This window comes from Talpa occidentalis, unplaced genomic scaffold, assembly GCF_014898055.3.
Source record: "Talpa occidentalis isolate TD23 unplaced genomic scaffold, MPIMG_talOcc4v2.1 talOcc4.15, whole genome shotgun sequence".
Taxonomy (NCBI): Eukaryota; Metazoa; Chordata; class Mammalia; order Eulipotyphla; family Talpidae; genus Talpa; species Talpa occidentalis.
The window spans coordinates 20,567,015-20,579,453 of NW_023601543.1; the positions used below are offsets into that span (position 1 = coordinate 20,567,015).

Consider the following 12,439-nt stretch of genomic DNA (forward strand, 5'->3'; position numbering starts at 1 on the left):
AAAAGGAAACCACTTGCGGGTCTGTTTTTTAATGACTCTGCCACTTCCCTCGGTGCTTGTCAGGAAATTTCCTCACTAGCGAGGAAGGGCAAGATCTTTATTATTTTTCCCTGTGAATATCTGGCTTCATTGGTCCTCTGGCTTTGATGATCTTGTGACTCCCTGAGTCTCAGCTGGAGAGGCCCCCAGGCGGGGATCAAGCTTTCAGAACCCATTTAAAGTCCTACTTGCACTTGCTCAATTTCTTTCCGTATAAAAACTTAGGTCCAAACATAGCATATGGTTTTAAACGCTGGCCGTTGTGCATAATATCTTGCAATCTGGACATTAGATGTGGAAATAGTTTTTTTCCACAGGAGCAAAATGTCATCGTGTTGCATACCAGCCAAAACTTTATTTTTCCAAGGTGAAAAAAGGCAAAAGAATGATTTACCTCATTTTCATTTTAACCATTTGATTCCTGAAAGTTTTTCTTCACACCATCCACTCTATTATGAGAAACCACTGGTCAAAAATATGTCCCAACTCCAAAATTATATTTCATTGGCGTAGGGGGTGGCTTCTGTGGGGGGTGGGGGGAAGGTGGGATTTCCCTCCTCCCAGGGACAGGTTGAGTATGTTGATGTTAATGCAAGCTGCAAAACAAGCCTCAAAGTAGAAAACAACATATTTTCATGTACAGAAAACTGTGTTCTAAACTGCTAAGAGCTCACTGGTAAATTATGCTTTTCTCAAAGCAAGTAGTTTGCTAACCTGTCAATCTTCACCCTTGGGGGGCTGTTTTCACCCCCCTCCTGTCTCTCTGCCATTTGTGCTACCTTCCCTCCTTTATCCAGCTCCCTTATTTATCGGTTCATAGAATTTGTCCATCAGTTGAACATGTTCACATTTTTTTTTACAAATGTTAATTTTCCTTCAAATTTACTGCTTTTGTTATAATGCTGTGTGAAGTTTTTACTTCCCTTTGCCTAAATGTTGAGATTCAAGAAACCAGCTCTCAGCTGCACACTAATCTTCATTTCTTCAATCTCTTGTGTGTTAATTTAGTTACATATGTAATTATTCGTGTGCGCTTTCCTGGGGTGGGGGAGGTCGTGACTGTGTGTGTGTACAATGCCATGGCATGGCATACAAGCCAAAACTTCGGATTTACAAGTTGTTTACCCTTATCTTACCACTTGACAGTACAACTTAAGTATTCTTACGCTGTTATGAGGGCCAAATTTGTTAATATATATATAAAGTGGTTAGTATAATACCTGGCACCTGGCAAGTGCTATGGAAGTGTTACAATAGTTATTTTAAAGTCAACTTATTCTCATAGAGATAAAACAAACAGGTTTTTTTTGTGTGTGTTTGTGTTTGTGTGTGTATAATAGGCACGTTTTTTAATTTTATTTTTATATTCCCCATACAATTGCAACCCCCATACATGAGGCCGTGGAAGAAGGAGGAAACTTGTTAAAAGTAGGGCTGACAAAAAAAAAAAAAAAAGCAGGGCTGACTGCCACCCTGGCCTCTGTTCTGAAAGCTTAGAGGATGTGTTTCTTGCTCAGAGTCCACGGCTTCCACCTCTCCTGCAGCTTGTGGTTGTGCACAGGGTTGTTTAAACAAATTCACTCATGGATATAATTGAACGCTGGGCTTTGTCACTGCCCTCTCCCTGCTGTGGCTTCATGCCCAACCCCTTCATCCCCCAACAGAAGTCCCAAAGCTAAGAGCTGACTGATGTGGAAGTCAGGAGGGAGATGCATTTAGAATACACCGCCAGATTCTGTCCAAAAAAAAAAAAAAGAAAGAAAAAGAAAAAGAAAAGAACAAACGTCTTTCAGTGATCAAAAGCCCAGCAAGACCAGAAAGGGAGCTTTTGCAGCTCCTTCCGCAAGCCCTTTAAAAAGAAAAATGGGGACGACTCCTTAGTGACACAGAGAATAAACTATCAGCACTACTAAGCTGTCACCAGCCAGTGCCACCTGAGTTCGATTCCCGGCCACATGGCGCAGCAGACCTCTCCTGCCTCGCCCGCTGCTCCCCTCAGCAGTGTATCTCAGTCAGTCTGCCTGTTCTGTTCCCCACTGTCTCTGTTGAACCCTCTCACCTCCCACACCTCTGACCTGTACCCCAGTTCTTACATGCATTAATAAATAAAAATAAAATCTTTTAAAAGAGAAATGGGGATGCAACTAGTGAAGATATATGTGGTCCTTGGGGCTGGTGGTGACATCAAAGCTTCCCCCTTCCAGATGGATCAGAATACAGAGAAAGAGAATGAGACTCCCTCCGTGGAGCCTTCATCCACCAAACAACATTTCTTCAGAAACTAACTTTGAACTTTTGGGCTGCTAAGAATAATGCTGCTATCAACCTTCGTGTGCAAGTTTTTGTGTAGATGTAAGTTTTCAACTCCTTTGAACAAATAGCTAGGAGTACTATTGCTAGCTTGTATGATAAAAGTCCATTTAGCTTCATAAGAAACTGCCAGAGTCTCTTCCAGGGTGGCTGTAGCCTTTTGCATTCCCATCAGCCCCTAGGAGGTCCTGCAGCCCCTAGCCTCGCCAGGATTTGTAATTGTCAGCTTGGGGGCTGTCAGCTCTTCTCACATGTGTGCAGCGGTAGCTCATTGCTCTTTACAATTGCAATTCTCCCCTGAGAAAGGACACTGAGTATCTTTTCATATGCTTATTTATCATCTGCATTTCTTCTTTGATTGGAGTTGTTGAGATCTTTCAAGCATTTCTTTTTTTTTTTTAAAGATTTATTTATTTATGCTACAAGAACTGGGATACAGGCCAGAGGCCGGGTGGGTGAGAAGATTCACCAGAGACAGAGCGGGGAGCAGAACAGGCAGAAGGACTGAAATACACTGCTGAGGGGAGCAGCGGGCGAGACAGGAGAGGTCTGCTGTGCCATGTCCACGCTGCTGAGGCTGCAGACAGCTTCACAGCGCTGCGCCCCACCCTCTGCGCCACCAGGGAGGCCCACCATTTGTATCCACTTTGAAGAAATGTCTGTTCTTGACCTTTGCCAGTTTTTACATTGAATTGTTTAGGCTTTTTAAGGTTGAATTGTAAGTGCTCTTTACCTATTCTAGATATATGTCCTTTATGGGACATGTGGTATACACATATTTTCTCCAGTCTGTAGCTTATTTTTTATCTTTAAAGTATCTTTCACAAAGCAGGAGTTTTTAATTTTATAAAGTTAAACTCACTGATTTTTTTTTTCTTGGATCTCACTTTTGGTCTCTTTTCCCTTAGCCCTAGGTTCCAAATACTTTTCTCCTTTAAGTTTCTCAATTTAACACTTTACATTTATGTCCATTCTTCATTTTTAGTTGATATTGTATAAAATGTGAGATTTAATTTAAAGTTCAGTTTTTTGTTTTTGTTTTTTGGGGGGGATTTTTTTGCCCATGGATGTCCAATGGCCCTACTGGAATTGTTTTAAAAGCTCTCTCTCCTCCATCAAATTGCTTTTGCAGCTTTGACAAAAATCAGTTAAGCATAGTTGTGCGGATCTATGCCTGATCTCTCTATTCTGTTCTATTGATCTACATTTCCATCCTTCTGCCAGTATCATACTTTCTAAATTGCAAGAGGTATATAATAAAACTTAACATCTGGTAGAATGATTCCTCCCCCTTTCATTCTCTTTTTTCAAAATTGTCTTAGCTCTTCTGTGTCAATTGCCTTTCCATATAAATTTTAAAATATGCTTGCCCACATCTGCACAACAATTGCTGGGATTCTTACAGTGATTGCATTAAATATACAGATCAATTTAGGAGAATTTGGGGGCATTTTTGGTACTTTTATTATTTTTTCATTTACTGACAATCTTGAGGATATGTGCTAGATATTCTGGATTTTCTGTTTTTTCCCACTAAACCATGTTGAGTTTTGTTCCTAGCAAGCAGTTAAATTACCGATTGATTTTATCCATTTTTCAGACAAGTTTATATCAGGTTTTTAAAATATTTATTTATTCATGCATACAAGAAGTGGGGTACAGGCCAGATGTGCAGGAGGGTGAGAGGATTTACCAGAGACAGACTGGGGAGCAGAACAGGCAGACTAACTGAAATATACTGTGAGGAGCAGCGGGTGAGACAGGAGAGGTCTGCCACACCATGTGGGAATCTCCCTGGCCAAGGATCGAACTTGCGCTGCAGAGGCTGTGGACAGCTTCACAGCGCTGCATTCAACCACCTGCTCCACCAGGGAAGCCCAGGTTTATATCAGATTTACCTTTCATCCTAGGGAGAGTCTATTAGTCTGGGAATAATGTTCTTTACTCCTAAGGTGTGATCTTTCTATGGCTTCAGTCAGAATTCTGATGTCTTGTTCAGTTTGCCTAACTTGGGTTGAATTAAACTCTTGTTTCCACTGTGGAGGATACCGTTGAAATTCTGGCTCGTGTCTTTTAACCTTCCTGTTCTTGCTTTGCCTCTGCACTCCTTGAATATTAGCACCGTGCATGTACGATTTAGGAGTCTGCCAAGAATCTAAGAGAGGTTTATATGCAGATTTGAGAGCTTCCTTCCTCCCGCGCCTGTGGAACCTTACTTTCCTAGCTTATCCCCTATATTTACAGCCAGCCCAGCAACCCTGAACTCTGTTCTTTGACTCCAAAGGCCATTGAGATTGCAGCTTCTACTAAGTTTGCATTGCCCCGTGCCATACACTGCAGGCATTTCAGGGGAGCACACCTTCCAGATGTGAACGTGACCTATTACATTTCCCTTCTTCCAGTGTCTGAATCTCTCCAGTTTCTACATCTTTTAGGTCTCTTTCTAATAATTGCAAACAGTTTTTTTATTTGGACCAGAATTTATAACTGTTACTAGTAAATGGTTGGCTTGACATAAGCTAGCTCACCACTATCCCTTTGTTCTTTTTTACAGGCACATCTTGATGATACTCAGTTTTGGTTCCAAACTGCCACAATAATGTGAATTTGGAAATAAAGTGAGTCACAGGACTTTTTTGTTTCCCGGAGCATACACAACATATATTAACACTATACTGTAGTCTACTAAACATGTAATGGAATTATGTCTAAAAAGCACAATGTAGGGCCTCCCCATTGGTGCAGTGGGTCGAGCCCAGCGCTGTGAAGCTGTCCACAGCCTCTGCAGCGTGGGTTCCATCCCGGCTGGCCAGGGAGATACCCATATGGTGTGGCAGACCTCTCCTGTCTCACCTGCTGCTCCCTTCAGCAGTGTTTTGGGTTCGTCTGCCTGTTCTGCTCCCCGCTCTGTCTCTGGTGAATTCTCTCACCCTCCTGTGCCTCTGGCTTGTACCCCAATTCTTGTATATATAAATAAATCTTTAAAAAATAAAAAATACAATGTACATACCTTAAAAAATCTTTACTGCTAAAAAATGCCAATGATCATCTGAGCCAGTGAATCTTAATCTTTTTGCTGGTGGAGGTCTTGCCTTGATATTGCTGGCTGCTGACCGATCAGGGTGGTAGTTGCTAAAGGTTGAGGTGCCTGTGACAATATCTTAAAATAAGACAACTATTTGCCTCATTATTTGACTTCCTTTCACGAGAGATTTCTCTAGCACAAGGGGATGATGAAGTGCCTTTCTTAACCTTCATAAAATTGAAGAGTTAGGGTCTTTCTGTGGACTAGGCATTGGCTTAAGGGAATGTTGTGCTTAGTTTGACCTAACCAGACCACTAAATCTTTCTCCATAGCAACAATAAGGTTGGAGTGGCACTTCATAATCCCTCATGGTCTAACCTTTCCTTCAAGAACTTTTATTTTGCACTCAGAAATTGGCTAACTGGTGCATGAAGCCTAACTTTCAGCCTTTCACGGTTTTCAATATACTTTCTTCATGTTAATCCTTTCACTTGAACACTGACAGGTTATTATAAGGTTATTAATTGGCCTACTTTCAATACTGTCATGTCTCAGGGGATAGAGAGGCCTTAGGACAGAGAGAGAGAGAGAGAGAGAGAGAGAGAGAGAGAGAGAGAGAGAGAGACAGGAATGGAGGGTCAGTGGAGCAGTCAGAACACACACAACATTCATCAGTTAAGTCTACCATCTTATATGGGTGCAGTTAATGGATTCCAAGGGAGCTGAGGGATCCAGAGATTCTTGACTTCAGTACAGGAGAGAATTCGTGTGGAAGTCAGAGTGGGTGGGTTAGAAGTGAATTTTTTTTATTATTTTATTTTATATAAGTTACATCATTTTCATTTTCGCATAATGTATGCATTTTCATTTTGGTTATATTCCCCATACAATTCCCACCCCCTTTTTCTGACCCTAATCCCTCTTCTCCTTCCCCCACCCCCCACTGTAGTGTGTCTCTGGTCTATAGTTGCTTGTTGATTTTTATTTTTACTTTATGGCAATTAGTCTTTTTCCTGGTCCCTTATTTTTTTTTAATTTTTTTTTTTTTAGAAATTTTTTTTTTAATAGAGGAATGTATTATTTATTTGTTTGCTTGTTTGTTTTTTGTTTTTACAAGTACTGGGTACAGTCAGAAGCGCGGGAGGGTGAGAGAATTCACCAGAGCCAGAGCAGGGAGCAGAGCAGGCAGAAGGACCGAAGTACACTGCTGAGGGGAGCAGCGGGCGGCAGGAGAGGTCTGCGCGCCATGTGGGACCCTCCTCCGGTGGCCGGGGAGCAGCTGGGGATCGAACCGGCACCGCAGAGGCTGCGGGCAGCTTCGCAACCCAGTGCTCAACGGCTGCGCCACCGGGGAGGCCCTCCTGGTCCCTTATTTAGATTTTCCACAATGGAATATTACTCAGCAATCAAAAGAGATAAACTCATGCAATTTGCAGCAACATGGATGGCGCTGGAAGGGATCATGCTCAGCGAAATAAGCCAGAAAGAAAAAGAAAAATACCGGATGGTCTCACTCATAGCAGGGATTTAGAAGTGAATTTTACTGCAAGAGTAAGCACCGGCAAATTCAAGAGTGAATCAAGCCTTTGGTTTTGAGGCTGTTTGATATACATGTGCTTGGTTTGAGGGAGCAGGAGGCTCACAGGTAGGGTCCTGACCTGGTTCTAACCAATTTTGTTCATTTAGCCATAACAGGACCCCCTTATGTTAACACCGACAGAGGATGTTTTAAACAAGTCGGTTTGGTCATCTTGCCCCAGAATGTGCACAGACTTTTCCTAGAATTACTGGATGGGGGGAGGGGTGGTGAAAATGCAGCCTCTTTGTTAAATTCCTGTTCTTCTCACAGCTAGTGGTACTCCAGAACAATTATAATAACAACCTTGAAGACCACTGACTATAGATCACCACAACAAATATAATAATAACTAAAAAGTTTGAAATATCTCCAGAATTACCAAAATGTGACAGAGACACCAAGTATATACACATGCTGTTGGAAAAATCACACCCATAGATTTGCTCTACTCAGAGCTGGCTGTTGTGAATAGTACTGCAGTGATCATAGGTGTGCATATGTCTTTTCAAGTTAGTTTTTTTTTTTTCACATTCTTTGGGTAAATACCCAGCCGTGGGATTACTGCATTATACGGTAGGTAGTTCTATTTTTAAATTTTTGAGGAGCCTCCATGCTGTTTTACATGGTGGCTATACCAATTTACATTCCCACCAACAATGCACAAGTATTCCTTTTTCTCCATGTCCTTGCAAACACTTACTATTTCCTGACTTTAATAATAGCCATTCTTATAGCTATGACATGAAATCTCATCAGAGTTTTGATTTGCATTTCCCCGGTGATAAATCATGTAGAACCCATCTTTTCATGTGTTTGTTAGCCATCTGTAGGTCTTCTTTAGTGAAATGCCTATATAAATGCTGTATTTTTAAATTGGGTTGTAAGTTTTGTCATTGTGGAGTTGTATGTTTTGTATATTTTGGATATTAACCCCTTGTCTGATATATGGTTTGCAAATATCTTCTCCCATTCTCGCCTTTTTGTTTTAATGATGGCTTTCTTTCCCTATTCAGAAGCTTTTTTAGTTTGATGTAGTCCCATTTGTTTTTATTCTCTTTGAGTGAAAACTGTCACTATGTGCGGATGGCATAACATTATATCAAAAACCGCAGGCTCCACCAAAAAACCATTAGATATGACAAATACAGTAAGGAAGCAGGCTACAAAGTCAATATACAAAAGTTGCTTGCATTTCTACATGTAAACAATGAACTGGCAAAAAAAATAAATGATGACAACAATTGCACCAAAAAGAATTAGTGAGGAATAAATTTCACCAAAAGACATGAAGGACTATGCAATGAATACTATAAGATGCTGGTGAAAGAAATTGAGGAAAACACAAAGAAATAAAAATGAAATTCCATGGACATGGATTGGAAGAATCAACATTGTCAAAATAGCCATTCTACTTAAAGCCATGTACAGATTCAAAACAATCCCTATGGAGACCCCAAAGGCTTTCTTCACAGAAATAGAACCAAAAAAATCTAAAATTTGTATGGACTCACAAAAGACCTTGAATAGCCAAAGCAATCCTAAGAAAAAAAGAACAAAAATGGAGGTATTTTGCTTGTTAACCAAAGGTAATTAAGTGGGTAACCCATCCCTGGGGTACCAACTAAGGGGTACAAAGCAAGAGTCAGGATGTGGCTGGTCCGGTCTTATAAGATACTGTGCCCAGGAAAAATGCTATCTTTGTGTAAAAGCAGCATTTTGGAAACTGTTGCCTCCAAACAAATCAGTAATTTAAAAGAATTGACTCTAAAATTGCCAGTTCCCAACAGATAAGCCTCTAAATAGGGTAACATTTAACAACCCTCTTTGTTTACATCAGATAGCTACATTAACTGGGCCCTTACCCACATTTACTTAGTAAAAAATCCTTGAAATGTTTCATCTTGCAAACTTTTTAAAATCCTGATTGAGAATTTCAATATTCAGGCAGCTTTTCCAGAATAATCTGGAAGTATTCTGGGGTTTGAATCCTCAGTGCTGATTCTTTAATAAACTCAATTTTTGCTTGCTTCAATTTATTTAACGCAACATGCTTCCTGACTTCAAATTATACTACAGAGGTACAGTAATTGAAACAGTCTGATATTAGAATAAAAACAGGCACACTGAGCAATGGAAAAGCATGGTGGCGCAAGGGGTTAAGCACAGCACTGTGAAGCTATCTGCAGCCTCAGCAGCTCAAGCTCGGTCCCAGTCGGCCAGGGAACTACCCACATGGCACAGCAGACCTCTTCTGTCTCGCCCGCTGCTCCCCTCAGCAGTGTATTTCAGTCAGTCTGCCTGTTCTGTTCCCCACTCTGTCTCTGGTGGATCCTCTCACCCCCCGCATCTCTGGCTTGTACCCCAGTTCTTGTATACATAAATAAATAAATTGCTAAAAAAATGGAGAGCCCAGAAATAAAACAGACATATATGGACAACTAGTTTATGACAAAGGCGCCAACAGTATAGAATGGAGAAAGGAAAGTCTCTTCAGTAAATGGTGTTGGAAAACTGGACAACCACATGCCAAAAAATGAAACTAAACCACTATCATATAGCATATACTAAAATGTATTCAAAATGGATTAAAGACTTGAACGTTCTTTTGGAATCACCAGGTATGGAAGCCTACCTTTGGGCAGGCCGAGCAGAGGGAGTGGGGTGGGTTATAGGCTCAGCCCCAAGTGCTCAAGCGCCTGGGTGCTGGCCGGAGGGTTCGGGAATGCACATCTCCCAGCCGGTGGCGCCTGCTTTGGCCCAGCCAGGTCTGCGGAGCGGGAAAAGCTCCCTCCACGCCCCTCCCCACACCCCAACCCCAACCCCCAAGCCGGGCCCTGGGGCGGGGCGGGGCCGCGGCGGCTGGAGGCTCTGGGCGGCGCCAGCGGCGCGTGGTGCTGCTACTGCCTTCAGGCGGCTCGCGCGGGGCGGCTGCTCCCCCGCTCTGGGTCGCGCGCCACGCGCCCCTCCGCCGGCCACCGCTCGCCTCGCCGCCGCCGGAGCCCTCGCCCGCGCTCTCGCAAAAGACCCTCCCGCGGAGCTCGGGCCCTTCGCCCGGCGTGCTGAGGCCGCAGCCCGCGCCGCGGCGGCGAGGCTGCAAGATGGCTTGGTTGCTCGACATGGACGAGATGATCAAGTCCCGGCTGGTGCACGACTTCGACGCCAGCCTCTTGGACATCGGGCAGGAGGTGAGCGCCGACGCCTACAGCATGAGCGATGTCCTGGCGTTGCCCATCTTCAGGCCGGACGACCCCAGCCTTCCGCAGGCGGGGGAAGCCAAACGCCCACCGTTTCAGTACGTGATGGGTGCGCCCACGTCGGCCGCGGTTAAGCTGCATGACGAAACGCTCACTTACCTGAACCAAGGTCAGTCTTACGAAATCCGGATGCTGGATAATCGGCAAATGGGACAGATGCCTGAGATCACTGGGAAATTGCTGAAGAGCATCGTGAGAGTCGTCTTCCATGACCGACGGCTACAGTTTACGGAGCATCAGCAACTTGAAGGCTGGCGGTGGAATCGTCCAGGAGACAGACTTCTCGGTTTAGATATCCCGCTGTCCGTGGGAATAACGGACACAAAGACGATTCCAAACCAGCTAAATGCGGTTGAATTCCTGTGGAACCCTGCGAAGCGCACATCCGCCTTCATCCAGGTGCACTGCATCAGCACGGAATTCACCCCGCGGAAGCACGGGGGCGAGCGGGGGGTGCCCTTCAGGATCCAGGTCGACACTTTCAAGCAGAATGAAAATGGAGACTACACCGACCACGTCCACTCCGCCAGCTGCCAAATCAAAGTTTTTAAGCCTAAAGGGGCAGACCGAAGACATAAAACTGACCGAGAGAAGATGGAGAAGAGAACGGCGAATGAAAAAGAAAAGTATCAGCAGTCCTACGACACCACCATCCTCACCGAGTGTTCCCCGTGGCCCGATGTCCCCACAAGCCCCGTGAGTAACAGTCTGCCCGCGGCGCCCACCCCCACCCTCCCCCCGCAGGGCACCTGCGGCTTGGCCGGTAGCGATCCCATCCCGGGCCAGCAGGTTGCTGGGGCCTCGCAGGCCCCGGGTGATGCCCTTCAGCCTTCAGCCACCATCCAGGAAACACAAGAGTGGCTGCTCAGAAACAGATTCTCTCCCTACAGAACACTTTTTTCCAGTTTTTCAGGTGCAGACTTACTGAAATTGACAAAGGAGGATTTGGCACAAATTTGTGGTGCAGCCGACGGCATTCGACTCTATAATTCACTGAAGTCAAAGTCCGTGAAGCCCCGTTTAACCATCTATGTGTGCCAGGAGCAGCCCAGCACCATCCCATTGCCAGGGCAGCAGCTGGCTTCAGGCTTTGGAAGCTTCCCCTTCAGTGGGGCACCCTACATTTATCATGCAATCTACTTGGAAGAAATGGTCGCCTCCGAAGTCGCTCAGAAACTTGCATTGCTGTTTAATATTCCTTTCCACCAAATCGGCCAGATTTACAGACAGGGTCCCACTGGTATTTTCGTTCTTGTTAGCGATCAGATGGTTCAGCACTTTGAAGATGAGAGTTGCTTTTTACTCTCTGCAGTACAAGCTGAAAATGGTAATGGTATCCACATAATTTTGAAGTGATGTCTTCCTGGTTTGAACTTTATTCAGCACCAAATAAAGTCACATTTAAAAGTGAGTAAAGACTGAATCCAAGACGTCTCAGGATCACATTTTTTTATTGTGTAAATGTTCCATGTTGAAAACACAAGTTGACCTTTCTAGTGAGCTGTCTGGGAGGTGAATCTTCTCTGTCACTTGCCAAGTATCCACTAGTGAGCCCGAGCTTGTTCAGACAGCACTGCCTACTTCTTAGGGCCGCCGTGCAGGTGGGCCTGCCTGCTTCTCTGGCAGAGGCCAGTAGATACAGTTTCCAGAAGCTGCCTTTGCTTCCGCTTTACACTGTGTGAACTTTGCAAATGAATGTAAAAATGTGCTTGGGCAATTTGCCTTTTTGTGCCAGTTTGACTTTTTTTTTGCCTGAACCTTATGCTGACTGGGGCAGGGGACAGTGCCTTTGTGGAACCAGCCTGGAATCTGTGGAGAGATGCTGTGTGCTGATTAGGTGCGCAACCCCCCCCCCCACCCCTCCGTGGCCAGGTAAGAGGCTGGGCCCCTTGTTAGAAGGAATCTTGTCTAAGGGTGTGATCCTGACAGGTGGGGCGGGATCCAGGCCAGGAAGGCAGGCTTGAAACAAACTGCGTTCTCAAGAGTGCCTTGGTGACAGCCTCGGTGTAACTCCTAGTGGGCACAGAGACATGTTTGTGCTTTGTCACAGATTTGTTGAAAAACTTTTTGCTTCTGCCTCCGCTTTAGTATTTTGTCTCTGGTTTCCAGTTTTGAAGCCCCATTGCCTTTTAAACTCGTGGTTTTCCTTCTCTTTTTCCTTCTTTTCTCTGTCTCTAACCACCCTTCCCACCCCATGTTTGTCTTAAATAATTTTAAAGCTCTACCCCAGAC

At 44.3% G+C, this 12,439-nt stretch overlaps 1 protein-coding gene across 1 annotated transcript; it reads left to right on the forward strand.

Moving 5' to 3' along the window:
* Positions 1 to 10,051: 10,051 nt before the first annotated feature.
* LOC119246546 (upstream-binding protein 1-like) lies at positions 10,052 to 11,816 on the forward strand. The gene has a single exon (XM_037512906.1). It carries the CDS (start codon positions 10,052 to 10,054, stop codon positions 11,561 to 11,563), a length of 1,512 nt encoding a protein of 503 aa, XP_037368803.1. The 3' UTR covers positions 11,564 to 11,816.
* The last annotated feature ends 623 nt before the right edge of the window (positions 11,817 to 12,439 follow it).